Source organism: Pezoporus occidentalis, unplaced genomic scaffold (genome assembly GCF_034315485.1).
Source record: "Pezoporus occidentalis ecotype Australia unplaced genomic scaffold, CSIRO_AGI_Poc_V1 ctg79, whole genome shotgun sequence".
Lineage (NCBI taxonomy): Eukaryota > Metazoa > Chordata > Aves > Psittaciformes > Psittacidae > Pezoporus > Pezoporus occidentalis.
Genome location: NW_026916147.1, coordinates 1 through 13,027, shown reverse-complemented (window position 1 = coordinate 13,027; position 13,027 = coordinate 1). Strand labels below are relative to the sequence as shown.

General features: G+C 48.0%; 1 protein-coding gene and 1 long non-coding RNA gene across 2 annotated transcripts; one reads left to right on the top strand and one right to left on the bottom strand.

Moving 5' to 3' along the window:
- Positions 1–5,049: 5,049 nt before the first annotated feature.
- On the bottom strand, positions 5,050–8,692 carry LOC134155527 (uncharacterized). Its single transcript, XR_009961601.1, has 4 exons — positions 7,861–8,692; positions 7,724–7,761; positions 6,921–7,135; positions 5,050–5,204 (listed from the first exon to the last, which is right to left on the bottom strand). It is a non-coding gene; the product is annotated as an uncharacterized LOC134155527 (long non-coding RNA).
- Positions 8,693–9,508: 816 nt separating this feature from the next.
- Positions 9,509–12,515, top strand: AFF1 (ALF transcription elongation factor 1; the record flags this gene model as incomplete). Its single annotated transcript, XM_062602805.1, has 5 exons — positions 9,509–9,701; positions 10,312–10,405; positions 10,505–10,542; positions 11,131–11,345; positions 12,411–12,515. Coding segments are annotated over exons 1-5 (499 nt in total), but the record flags the coding sequence as incomplete, so codon positions are not given.
- Between the last annotated feature and the right edge of the window lie 512 nt (positions 12,516–13,027).

The window sequence follows — 13,027 nt, the reverse complement described above, 5'->3', positions numbered from 1 at the left end:
TCCTCAGCTCAGGACTCCAATTGTGGCTCCCCAGTTCCTCCCAAACCACACCACTGCCAAGGGCAGTGCATCATCTGCTGTGCCACCCAGCCAAAAGCAAAGCAAGCCCAGCTCTATTAGGATTGGACATCCTGCTGCAGTGTTCAGATGTGGACAAAAGACTCCAGAAGGTGATGCACGTGTGTCCTGGGTTCAGCAGTAGCAGTCATTTTTCTCCTTCTCAGTATCTGGTGCAGTGCTGTGATTTTGACTTTCAGCCTGGGAACACCGATGCTTTTAGTTGTTGCTCAGTAATGTTTACTCTGACCAAGGACTTTGTGAGCCTCACGCTCTGATGGAACAGAGGATGCGAGTGACACAGGTGCAGCTGCACCCTGGCCAGCAGAGAGGGCAGCTTGTGTTCAACTCACCCTCGCTCCCCACCAGAACCACAGCAAGATCCACACATGTATGGCCACAACACGAGCTGCCTTCCCATGCTCCTCTTCTTACCTTCCATGCATCTTGCAGCCGGCCTGGGGGAGACCTGCTGTCACACCACTTGAAACACTGGTTGATGGCAGTGAACTGAGTCCCAGTCCCACCTTGCCTGAGCAAAGGCACCACCAAGCTCCTCCTGTCTAAGCCTGTAACTAAAATTCCCACCAGATGCTCACATGGGGATGTTTCACACCTGGGTTATTTTACTAACGAGATACTTCTTTCCTTTACCCTTTCTTCAGTACCAGTTTTGCCACTGGGGCTTTACGTGTGCAGCAAAAAAGCGCAGACCCCCCAAAAGTGTACCTTTTCTGTACAACATCTGTAACAGGAACGTGTCTGGTGGGTATTACAACAGGCTTCAGAATCCTCTACAGTTTACAGACTACGTTAGAAAACCACATCCATGCTTAGCAGACCTCTTTGGCGCAGTGTCTGATGCAGAAAGGACCTGAATAATGCACAGACTGTATCACAATAGTGCATAGAGACATGCAGAAATCATTCTTCCAAGGCACAGTCACACTGCCCAACATAAAACCAAATAATGGGAAAAGCCCCAAACAAGAACTGTTAAGGCCGTTGCAAAGAGCTCACCTCACACAACCCACGAGAAGCAGAGCTACTACGGGGCATGGAACCCTATGGGATTCCCTGAGGCAACGGGATTTCCCTGTCAGCGAGTGCTCAGAGCCAGGCTCTGGTGGCTGCTGGCGGTTGACTCTGGCACAGTCTTCTCTGAATCCATTTCAGGAGGAGAAGAGGCTGATGCCTTGAATCATGACCCTCCTGCCACCCTGAGCACCTAGATTTGCACACATTCTTGTTCCCAAAGGAAAGGGCAAGGGGTGACAAACAGGGGAGCAACTGAAACGGAGACTTCTTGTACATAAATTCATACTTAAACCTCATTCAGAAGGGAAACGCTAAGACCAGTCAGAGAGAAAAGGCAACCCACAACTTCTCTACAAGAAGCACGAAGACGCTTGCAACAACTCATAACAAATGGGCTACTTCATTTATTGTTTATTTCCCCACATGAATGAATCGACCATCTCAGAAACTCCATCACACACAGGGCAGAAAACATCATTTACAAGACGAACCTGTGTCCCCAAAATAAGGTTCAGGCCTCTGAGCTGGCTCGAGGTGGAAGCATGATGGCTTTTAAAAAATTAACTATTATTGTAACAGTCTCCTCCGTGACCTGCAAGAAAGCACAGCTTCCTATGTAGCTTGGTACCGATGCTTCCTGAGATTGCTTTTGAAACGAAAGCCCCCAAATACCGCCCTGCACACCTGTGACATGAACTGCCCAGGATCCCATTTCCTCCAGTTCCAGGGGAGTTTGCCTTGGGAGTGGGAGCAGTCCTTGCATGACCACTGCCACACAGTAGCAGAGCACATGTGCCCTTTCCCAGCTGTAAAGAGGCAAATGCCGGTACATCTGCCTTGCCCAGGCGTCTTCTTACCAACTCTGCTCACACAATGCACTTGCATGAGCTTTCCAGGGCAGCAGATGATTGCCATCTGGGCAGCAAAGCGCCTAAAGGGCCGGCAAGGACAGGACCTGGTGCACCCACAGCTTACAGCAGGGGTGGGCAAGTGGCTCTCCAATGGGAACACGGTCTGGCAGCAGGGAGTGAGAGGGGTGTATGCAAAATTACAGTCCCGAGGGGACCTGCGTCCCTGCTTCACCTTATGCTTACCCATAACTAACACTCTGCCAAGGCTCTTGCAGACTCCCACAGTGGTTTTCAGATTCAATAAAGCTTCCTTCCTCTTCCTCAGCCGGTGAGCCTAAAAATTGCTAAATTGCTTTGAAGACAAAGTCGCAAGGCGGCATCGACCCACTAGGATGGAATCGAGCTCCAAAGTGCATGTCAAGCCTTCAGGCTGGCTGGCCATCCCCATGCTTCCCGAGAACAAAACACTTAAAGCTGAGCCCCTCTCTGTCCCTGGCTCACCCAGAGCAGCCCAGGGAGAAGGAGCGCAAGTGAAGTTTGATAGCTAAAAGAGCGAGGGGGGGACATGGACCTTCCTTCCACTGGTTAGGACAGCTTATCCCTGAAAGGCACTAAGGCTTTCAATAAAGTGAACATACAAGGACAGTCCCTTGAAGGTACACGAGGTCCCGCACTGCCAGGGTAGGCGAAGGGACTCCAGGCTTCCCGGTGGCAGAGGCCATTTCTACAGGAACTACTTCTGGAAACGCACACCTTTTGCTCTCCGCTTTCGTGACCATCCAGACTACTAGCAGGTAATTTACACAATACTGCTGCACACACGCAGACCTGTTCCTCCATCCTGAAATCATGGGGAAAACGGAGCTCATCCTTTCCTGCAAGTACAGCTATTTTAGGACACCATTCTCTTCACCACTCCCACAGGTCTGTCCGAGACAGGGCAAGGGATGCCAGAGGGGACCAGAGGGCTAAGGCACACTGTGAGATATGAGGAGGGCAGGATGCTGCTGCCACACAACAGGAAATCTTTGGGTAGAGAACGGTGTCCCCCTACTGAACACACAAGTGCCGCAGATGCTGCCCTCACAGTTACTGTCACCTGCAAAATCACATTTTCAAAACGCAGCCCCCAACAAGGAAAAAATTGCTTGCAAACAGCTCATTATTCCCTCGGGTGTCCCCTTGACAAATTCCTAAGTTGCTGGGCCCATCCTATAGTTTGGTTCAGAGAGAGCACATGAGTTACCTCCCACACGAAGGATGTCCTACTTTGCTACCAAACCCTGCTTTTACATAGTCACTGACACCAACAACGGTTACAGGCAAATACCCAAACACAAAATTTGTCTTGTGTTCCACATTCAACCACTCAGCCCCTCCTTAGAGAGAAGGGATTCCTCCCCGTGCAAGCTCTCAGACCCAGAACAGCGTCCAAGCAACCACAGTGACCCGGCACAAGCCGAGTACCCCCACTAGTCAAAATGGCAAAAAGCAACAGGACAAGGAGTCCTCAGTGTCAGTGATGTCCCTTCACCACAGCAGAGAGCAGAGGCAGAGCTCTTTCCAACCACATTTGGGCAGTTTGCCACCCCAACTGTGTTTGGCTTACAAGGTTTAAACCAAACAAGACCCTAAGTAACACAGTTCAAGTGCTAAGAGCATGTGTGTGTGGCCAGAAGGACCAAAGCAGCGATGACTGGAGTGAACTTGCAGCACTGAAGGCGGTGGCTTTCCCCCAGTTCTCAGGACAGCGGGTGGCTGACAAATGCCAAAGGGTGAGGTCGGACACAGGCAAGGCTGTAATTTTTGTGGCTTTTATTAGAAAGTAACGCTGCCCGGCGCTGCTGAGGGTGTTACTTGCCAATGCAGAGGTAAAGACAACAAAGACTGCACCTGTGCTTGCAATAACACTTCTCTCAGATGTCTTCTGTTCAAACAGCTGTTGCAAACACTGGGATGTTGCATAATAACCTCAGGAGGAAGATGTCCTTCTTGACGGCACTTCTCAATGTATAATTATTGTTCCGCTGGTTATTCATAGAAATGTTTGTAGACCATCAATACACTGAGCCATTCAGACACTTCATTGCGCTTCGTTGTTTGAAAGGAAGGTGCCATCAACGCTGTGGCTTTCCTCCCCAAAACAGTTCAATGTTTTTCCAGTATACCCAGATCTATCCCACGATGATTCCTCTTCCTCTGCGGGCGATTTGTAGCTGACAGTCCGACAGTTCAACACCTGAACAATCTAATAATTCAATAAAGAGAGGCTGAGACTTTGAAAGTGCAAAGAACAAACAAACAAAACCCCAAGGGCAGAAAACAAAAATAAAGAAATAATAATAATAGAAATAAGAATGATAGTAAGAAAAAGAAGTTCCAGGTACTTAAGAAGAAAAAGTTGTTCCACGTACCTACGACGTTCTTCCAGGTACCTACGATGCTGTTCCAGGTACCTAAAAAGTTCTTCCAGGTACCTAAGAAGTTCTTCCAGGTACCTAAGAAGTTCTTCCAGGTACCTAAGATGTTCTCCAAGGTACCTAAGAAGTTGTTGGAGGTACCTAAGAAGTTCTTTGAGGTACCTAAGAAGTTGTTCCACGTGCCTAAGTAGTTGTTCCACGTGCCTACGAAGTTGTTCCTGGCAGTTAAGAAGTGGTTGGAGGTACCTAAGAAGTGGTTGGAGGTACCTAAGAAGTGGTTGGAGGTACCTAAGAAGTGGTTGGAGGTACCTAAGAAGTGGTTGGAGGTACCTAAGAAGTGGTTGGAGGTACCTAAGAAGTGGTTGGAGGTACCTAAGAAGTGGTTGGAGGTACCTAAGAAGTGGTTGGAGGTACCTAAGAAGTGGTTGGAGGTACCTAAGAAGTGGTTGGAGGTACCTAAGAAGTGGTTGGAGGTACCTAAGAAGTTGTTTCAGGCACCTAAGAAGTGGTTGCAGGCACCTAAGAAGTGGTTGCAGGCACCTAAGAAGTGGTTGCAGGCACCTAAGAAGTGGTTGCAGGCACCTAAGAAGTGGTTGCAGGCACCTAAGAAGTGGTTGCAGGCACCTAAGAAGTTGGTCGAGGTACCTAAGAAGAAGAAGTTGTTCCAGCTACTTAAGAAGAAGAACAACAACCAACTTAACTAACTTGAGCACCAGTTAAGGCATGTTGTTTTCCAGTCTCAGCCAGTGTAAACCCTGTCTAACATAGCGGACCAGTCTGATCAAGCTGCTGGTCAGTGACAGCTCCTCCGATGCTGCGCCGAGTTCCCCAAAAAACTCTGGAAAAAAAAGAGAGAAAACATTTGGTTGGTTTCACACAAGAGGCACGGAGGAACAACAGCAGCACACTGTCACTTGGGAAGTCCCGTTAAACACATGGTTAATACAGACAGCTCAGCGGTATTAGAAGGCTGGGAAGTGTTAACAAGCACGCACGGCAGGGCATACGAGAGGAAAAGGCACTCGTGTGTGCATACACACTGAACCACCTCCCCCAGTGCCTGTAAAAGGACATTGAGACTCCACGACAGGGGGCAGAAGTCTGGGTGTTCACACCCCAGTCCCTGCCACATGCTCCTCCAGATGTTGAACCGGCCAGATTTGACTGTCTTTCTGAAAGATGCCCAGCAGCACACACAGCTGTCAGAACAGCCCCTTCCTTTCATCCATCCTCAAACCCTGGAGCCATCACGATTTCTCAACTGAACAGGTTTAAACATTTCTAAGGCTTGACAGGCTATACAGCTCTAATTTGAGTTGCTTTTAGCTGGGCACTTGAGGCAGGGTTAAGGTAGTGCTCCTATCCTCCCACCAACTTCAGGCACCATGCTCCTTCTCCTGCACAGGGAGGAGACGGCTCTTGTAGCCTATCTGAGGCTGCTGGGAGGTGCCATCAGGCCGCACACCCTGCTCTGTGCTGGCAATCTTCTCTGCAGGTGACAGCAAGTTATGGGAAATCAGCCCACCTGTTCCTTTCCGGTCACCTTTCTGAGACGTTCCTGTAGGACCTGCCTTCCAGTGACATGGGCTTTTCCCAGCCCCTTAGTCCCTCCAGTCTCAATCATGTTGCAGAGTACCTTTCGGCTCTGCTTTTTTACACACAAAGATTGGAGGCTGAAAACTTCTGCTCAGCTGTGTAAGGAACATTTCGGGAGTATTCTCTGAATTCCAGCCACTGCCTCATTAGTGAATTTTTCCAACCTTCCAGCAACTGAGCCAGGCACATTGGTCTTTTTGGGTTTTTCGGAGTTTGCCAACAGATTGTGACACTACACCCCTTCACCCACAGCAGCTCAGAAAGCTGTGGTTTATGGAAAATGACTGCAATGGCTGCAAATGCCACGTGGACTAGCAGGTTACACACTGAAGGCACCCAATCTAGGGCTTTTGAGCATTCACCGCTGCTTGTACCTGTCGCGGCACCACAGGACAGTACAATCTTTTTAACAACAAAACTGTAAAACACAAAAAGTAGCAGCAATGTCAGGAGATGCTACTGGCAAATACTGATCATGTGCCCCAGAAGAACTCCAGTTCAAGGGCCGCTCAGCCTCTCTGTTACAGGGTGATGCCAGCCCCACCATTCTCAAGACAAAACTACCTGGAAGATTGACCAACAAAAGCACAGGGCTGCAGGCCAAAATGTTTCTAGTGAAAGTGAACCCACTCAGCAAACCTAAGCATCCCAAAGGGAAAAGTAAAGAGCAAAAAGCTCCTTATGCCTCTTGTGTTACCAGGAAATGCGAGTTGGCTGGTTCCCTGCACTTGATACGCTCACCCCTTAGCTCTTAGACATTTGAGGATGCTGAGCCAACCTTTAAATTGCAACACTCATCAATATATCATCATCTGGCGTCTCTGCCAACATGCCATAGCTGTCTGTATGTAATGCTTTGATCTTTAGGTATGCTGTTTGCTACACTGTTAGAATTTAGCCATGCACATACGTACAAACACAACACAAAAGACAGAAAAGCCAGAGGGCAAAAGCTTACCCTTATTCTTCAGGATCAGTGCATCAGCTCGTTCCCAATTATTAAGCGCAGAGAGAACATAGGAAGTGATGTTGACGTAGGAATAGGTGATGTCTGGGATATCGGAGGAGACGGTGCTTGAAGAGCACATACTGTTGCCACTGCAGTTACCAGCTCCCCGCTGAGAAGTGGTAGCAGACGGCACTGGAAATGATGGAGAAGGCATGCCTGTGCTCCTGCAGGAGAAAGAAACACCATCATGAACATTTAACTTTAGCTGCCACATACACAGCAACACTGCTGCAGATAGCTAGAAAGGACAACATGCTCTAGAACTCACAAATTAGAAAATGAGTTTCTTAATTGGTGACTGAGCTAAAGAGACAAATATTCAGGTATCACCTCAAAGTTATGCTGCCACAGGGTGAAGGCATGACCCTACTGGACAGTGGCCAGGAAGACAGGAAGGGTATCTCACTAAGTGTCAAAGGATCTCTAACAGAACAAAGATGACAACAAGGGCTTTGAAACAGCCTAGTGATGATACCTTCTTTGCTCCTCTGACCACTTCTTTGGTAAAGAACTGCTCCGCCTGATACACGGTAACTCTGGACCTCGTAACAAAGAAAACCTCTTCCCAACAAGAAGAGGTGGGAAAGAGAGAGCAGAAACATACTCATGGCCCCTAACAGTAGATTTCAGGTGGCAAGAAAGAGCCAATGGAAAGGCACTCTCACATGCAGCTTGCAACTCAAATACTCCAGCTGCTGTTTTCACTCACACCCTTATGGGCACATTACAACCCGTGTATTTTCAAATCTTACCTTGCAACAGACGGAGAAGGTGCTTTTGTGGGAAATCTCTGCAGCAAGAAAAGAACTCTTGTTAGATTTGGGCTGCTCAGCTGCCATCAGTAACTAGCGCAGCCATGCATCTGGCAGCTCAGTTACGCGTGCCCTACCTTGAAGTGGTCGTTCAGAATGCTGGAATACTTTGCTGCAGTCTCTTTTGCCACGGAACAGGGCCATGTTCAGAAGGGACAGGCAGCGCATGCTGGGAACAGAAACACACCCAAGCTTGGTCAATATTCACGCTTGCTGCTGCCTGCTCAGCAGTCACCAGCCTTGTGGGACGCAGGCAGGCATGCCTCAGCTCTACTGCAAAGTCCAGAAAGCTCGGGATTTCTCCTCCTTCTGCCTATCTTTAAAAAAGTCACTGTGAAATAATCACAAGGGGAAAGAAACCAAACGAGGGGGGGGTCTGGTCTTTCATATAAACAGGTGCCCAGCCTCTTACAGGTGCCACAGGCTGAGTAAGCCCCCCTGCAGCCACGTGCCTCAGCTACGTTCAAGCTACAGCTTCAGTTAGGTGGCTCCAACATGAGCAACCAAATTGCATTCTTTCACCTTAGGTGAAAGCCCTTAGGTGCTCTCGAGTTACCAGAATATCAGATTTTAGAGCCTGTGCCTTCCACGTGTGGTCCCTTGTGATGTCCTGGCTCACACTAGAGGTGTTCCAGTTCAGTCTGGATTTTCAAGTGTGAGGATTTCTTCCTTGCAGAACCCTGATTCCCATTTCACTCATTCCTTTTCCCCTGAAAGTAATGAGTCGTTCACTCGATCAAGTCTAAAATGTACGAAGGCACAGAAAAAGAGTTACGCACCATAACACGGTAAAGATTTCTTCCTGGGAAGGTGCTGAGGGGCTCATACAGTATTTTAGCGTCAAGATGAATCTAAGGAAACAAAAGAAGGAGAACCTTGTCAGCCATCAGTGATCTGATGGCCCGCTCTTTATAGGAGAAAACAGTGCATGCCATTATCTCAAAGGCTGGTCCAAAAGTCAGGGAACCTGCCCTGAGGTCTTAGTCCTGGCACCAAGTGCTTTTATGATCTTGAGCAGAGGACTGTCTCAAAACGCCTTGTTTTCCATGCCACAGGAACAGATAATGGCCTCTTATGTGACTCACTCTCCTCTTACAGGATTAACAGGCAGCACCCCTTCAAGTGCCATGTGTTTTTCTACCAGTACGCTTTATTGGGGCTTCTTTTAGCAACCTTCCCCATTTAGTTTCAGAGCCATAGTAGATATATGCAGGTAGTATGACATACACGGGCCGTGTGACATATACAGGCAGCACAGCCTGAGGAAGCATGTATTGGATAGGAGGGAGACAGGTATCAGTTTATTCCTATTGAAATGAGGGGATGTATGAGTGTGTTTGAGAGTTGATTTGATGCCTTGCCTCACAGCTGAAACAGCTGTCAGGTTTTTCTGTCATAGCCTGCAGACTTTTAAAAGGAATTGTTTGCTTTCTGCTCTTGAGGGACTGTATTTCCCAGCTGCTGCTGTTGCTTTGCTTTCAGAAAGCAGAGTTTCATGGCTGTTTTTTGCCAAGCGAAACATTTCCTCTAAGATGTCTGCCCCAGGCCATTAGGTGGCCCATGGGGAGCATCTACTTGAAGGGGTGCTGCCTGTTAATCCTGTAAGAGGAGAGTGAGTCACATAAGAGGCCATTATCTGTTCCTGTGGCATGGAAAACAAGGCGTTTTGAGACAGTCCTCTGCTCAAGATCATAAAAGCACTTGGTGCCAGGACTAAGACCTCAGGGCAGGTTCCCTGACTTTTGGACCAGCCTTTGAGATAATGGCATGCACTGTTTTCTCCTATAAAGAGCGGGCCATCAGATCACTGATGGCTGACAAGGTTCTCCTTCTTTTGTTTCCTTAGATTCATCTTGACGCTAAAATACTGTATGAGCCCCTCAGCACCTTCCCAGGAAGAAATCTTTACCGTGTTATGGTGCGTAACTCTTTTTCTGTGCCTTCGTACATTTTAGACTTGATCGAGTGAACGACTCATTACTTTCAGGGGAAAAGGAATGAGTGAAATGGGAATCAGGGTTCTGCAAGGAAGAAATCCTCACACTTGAAAATCCAGACTGAACTGGAACACCTCTAGTGTGAGCCAGGACATCACAAGGGACCACACGTGGAAGGCACAGGCTCTAAAATCTGATATTCTGGTAACTCGAGAGCACCTAAGGGCTTTCACCTAAGGTGAAAGAATGCAATTTGGTTGCTCATGTTGGAGCCACCTAACTGAAGCTGTAGCTTGAACGTAGCTGAGGCACGTGGCTGCAGGGGGGCTTACTCAGCCTGTGGCACCTGTAAGAGGCTGGGCACCTGTTTATATGAAAGACCAGACCCCCCCCTCGTTTGGTTTCTTTCCCCTTGTGATTATTTCACAGTGACTTTTTTAAAGATAGGCAGAAGGAGGAGAAATCCCGAGCTTTCTGGACTTTGCAGTAGAGCTGAGGCATGCCTGCCTGCGTCCCACAAGGCTGGTGACTGCTGAGCAGGCAGCAGCAAGCGTGAATATTGACCAAGCTTGGGTGTGTTTCTGTTCCCAGCATGCGCTGCCTGTCCCTTCTGAACATGGCCCTGTTCCGTGGCAAAAAAGAGACTGCAGCAAAGTATTCCAGCATTCTGAACGACCACTTCAAGGTAGGGCACGCGTAACTGAGCTGCCAGATGCATGGCTGCGCTAGTTACTGATGGCAGCTGAGCAGCCCAAATCTAACAAGAGTTCTTTTCTTGCTGCAGAGATTTCCCACAAAAGCACCTTCTCCGTCTGTTGCAAGGTAAGATTTGAAAATACACGGGTTGTAATGTGCCCATAAGGGTGTGAGTGAAAACAGCAGCTGGAGTATTTGAGTTGCAAGCTGCATGTGAGAGTGCCTTTCCATTGGCTCTTTCTTGCCACCTGAAATCTACTGTTAGGGGCCATGAGTATGTTTCTGCTCTCTCTTTCCCACCTCTTCTTGTTGGGAAGAGGTTTTCTTTGTTACGAGGTCCAGAGTTACCGTGTATCAGGCGGAGCAGTTCTTTACCAAAGAAGTGGTCAGAGGAGCAAAGAAGGTATCATCACTAGGCTGTTTCAAAGCCCTTGTTGTCATCTTTGTTCTGTTAGAGATCCTTTGACACTTAGTGAGATACCCTTCCTGTCTTCCTGGCCACTGTCCAGTAGGGTCATGCCTTCACCCTGTGGCAGCATAACTTTGAGGTGATACCTGAATATTTGTCTCTTTAGCTCAGTCACCAATTAAGAAACTCATTTTCTAATTTGTGAGTTCTAGAGCATGTTGTCCTTTCTAGCTATCTGCAGCAGTGTTGCTGTGTATGTGGCAGCTAAAGTTAAATGTTCATGATGGTGTTTCTTTCTCCTGCAGGAGCACAGGCATGCCTTCTCCATCATTTCCAGTGCCGTCTGCTACCACTTCTCAGCGGGGAGCTGGTAACTGCAGTGGCAACAGTATGTGCTCTTCAAGCACCGTCTCCTCCGATATCCCAGACATCACCTATTCCTACGTCAACATCACTTCCTATGTTCTCTCTGCGCTTAATAATTGGGAACGAGCTGATGCACTGATCCTGAAGAATAAGGGTAAGCTTTTGCCCTCTGGCTTTTCTGTCTTTTGTGTTGTGTTTGTACGTATGTGCATGGCTAAATTCTAACAGTGTAGCAAACAGCATACCTAAAGATCAAAGCATTACATACAGACAGCTATGGCATGTTGGCAGAGACGCCAGATGATGATATATTGATGAGTGTTGCAATTTAAAGGTTGGCTCAGCATCCTCAAATGTCTAAGAGCTAAGGGGTGAGCGTATCAAGTGCAGGGAACCAGCCAACTCGCATTTCCTGGTAACACAAGAGGCATAAGGAGCTTTTTGCTCTTTACTTTTCCCTTTGGGATGCTTAGGTTTGCTGAGTGGGTTCACTTTCACTAGAAACATTTTGGCCTGCAGCCCTGTGCTTTTGTTGGTCAATCTTCCAGGTAGTTTTGTCTTGAGAATGGTGGGGCTGGCATCACCCTGTAACAGAGAGGCTGAGCGGCCCTTGAACTGGAGTTCTTCTGGGGCACATGATCAGTATTTGCCAGTAGCATCTCCTGACATTGCTGCTACTTTTTGTGTTTTACAGTTTTGTTGTTAAAAAGATTGTACTGTCCTGTGGTGCCGCGACAGGTACAAGCAGCGGTGAATGCTCAAAAGCCCTAGATTGGGTGCCTTCAGTGTGTAACCTGCTAGTCCACGTGGCATTTGCAGCCATTGCAGTCATTTTCCATAAACCACAGCTTTCTGAGCTGCTGTGGGTGAAGGGGTGTAGTGTCACAATCTGTTGGCAAACTCCGAAAAACCCAAAAAGACCAATGTGCCTGGCTCAGTTGCTGGAAGGTTGGAAAAATTCACTAATGAGGCAGTGGCTGGAATTCAGAGAATACTCCCGAAATGTTCCTTACACAGCTGAGCAGAAGTTTTCAGCCTCCAATCTTTGTGTGTAAAAAAGCAGAGCCGAAAGGTACTCTGCAACATGATTGAGACTGGAGGGACTAAGGGGCTGGGAAAAGCCCATGTCACTGGAAGGCAGGTCCTACAGGAACGTCTCAGAAAGGTGACCGGAAAGGAACAGGTGGGCTGATTTCCCATAACTTGCTGTCACCTGCAGAGAAGATTGCCAGCACAGAGCAGGGTGTGCGGCCTGATGGCACCTCCCAGCAGCCTCAGATAGGCTACAAGAGCCGTCTCCTCCCTGTGCAGGAGAAGGAGCATGGTGCCTGAAGTTTAAACCCCTTCGTCCTAAACCTTTTTTCCCCTGAAAAAACTTCCTGCCCGTAAATTCAGGCACAAAAATTACGCCCAACACGTAAAATCTCCGAATCTAGGGCTCTCATTTTACCTCAAATCGGAAAACAAAAAGAGACCTCCACCCCTTAGTACCTAACCCACTTTTAAAGGAAACATCAGCCATTTCTCAAAGGTTCCTAAAATCGGGAACCCCCCCCATCTTAGTCCTCCCCCATTCTTTAGACTACCAAACTTCTAAAAGCCGTTTTCCGGGCCACGGAAAAATATTACCCCTTTAAAACTTCATCCTCAAGTTTTAAGGCACCTCCAATTCTTGGACCTTGGGCAGCATTTTTAAGGAAAATCTTGGGCTGGAAAAACCCTTAACTTGTTTCTGGAAAGCAACCAGACTGGGAAATACAGTCCTAAGAGCGAAAGAAAACATTTTTTTAAAAGTTAGGCTTGGAAAATTCCTTTGCCCTGGAACTTTTTTCCCCC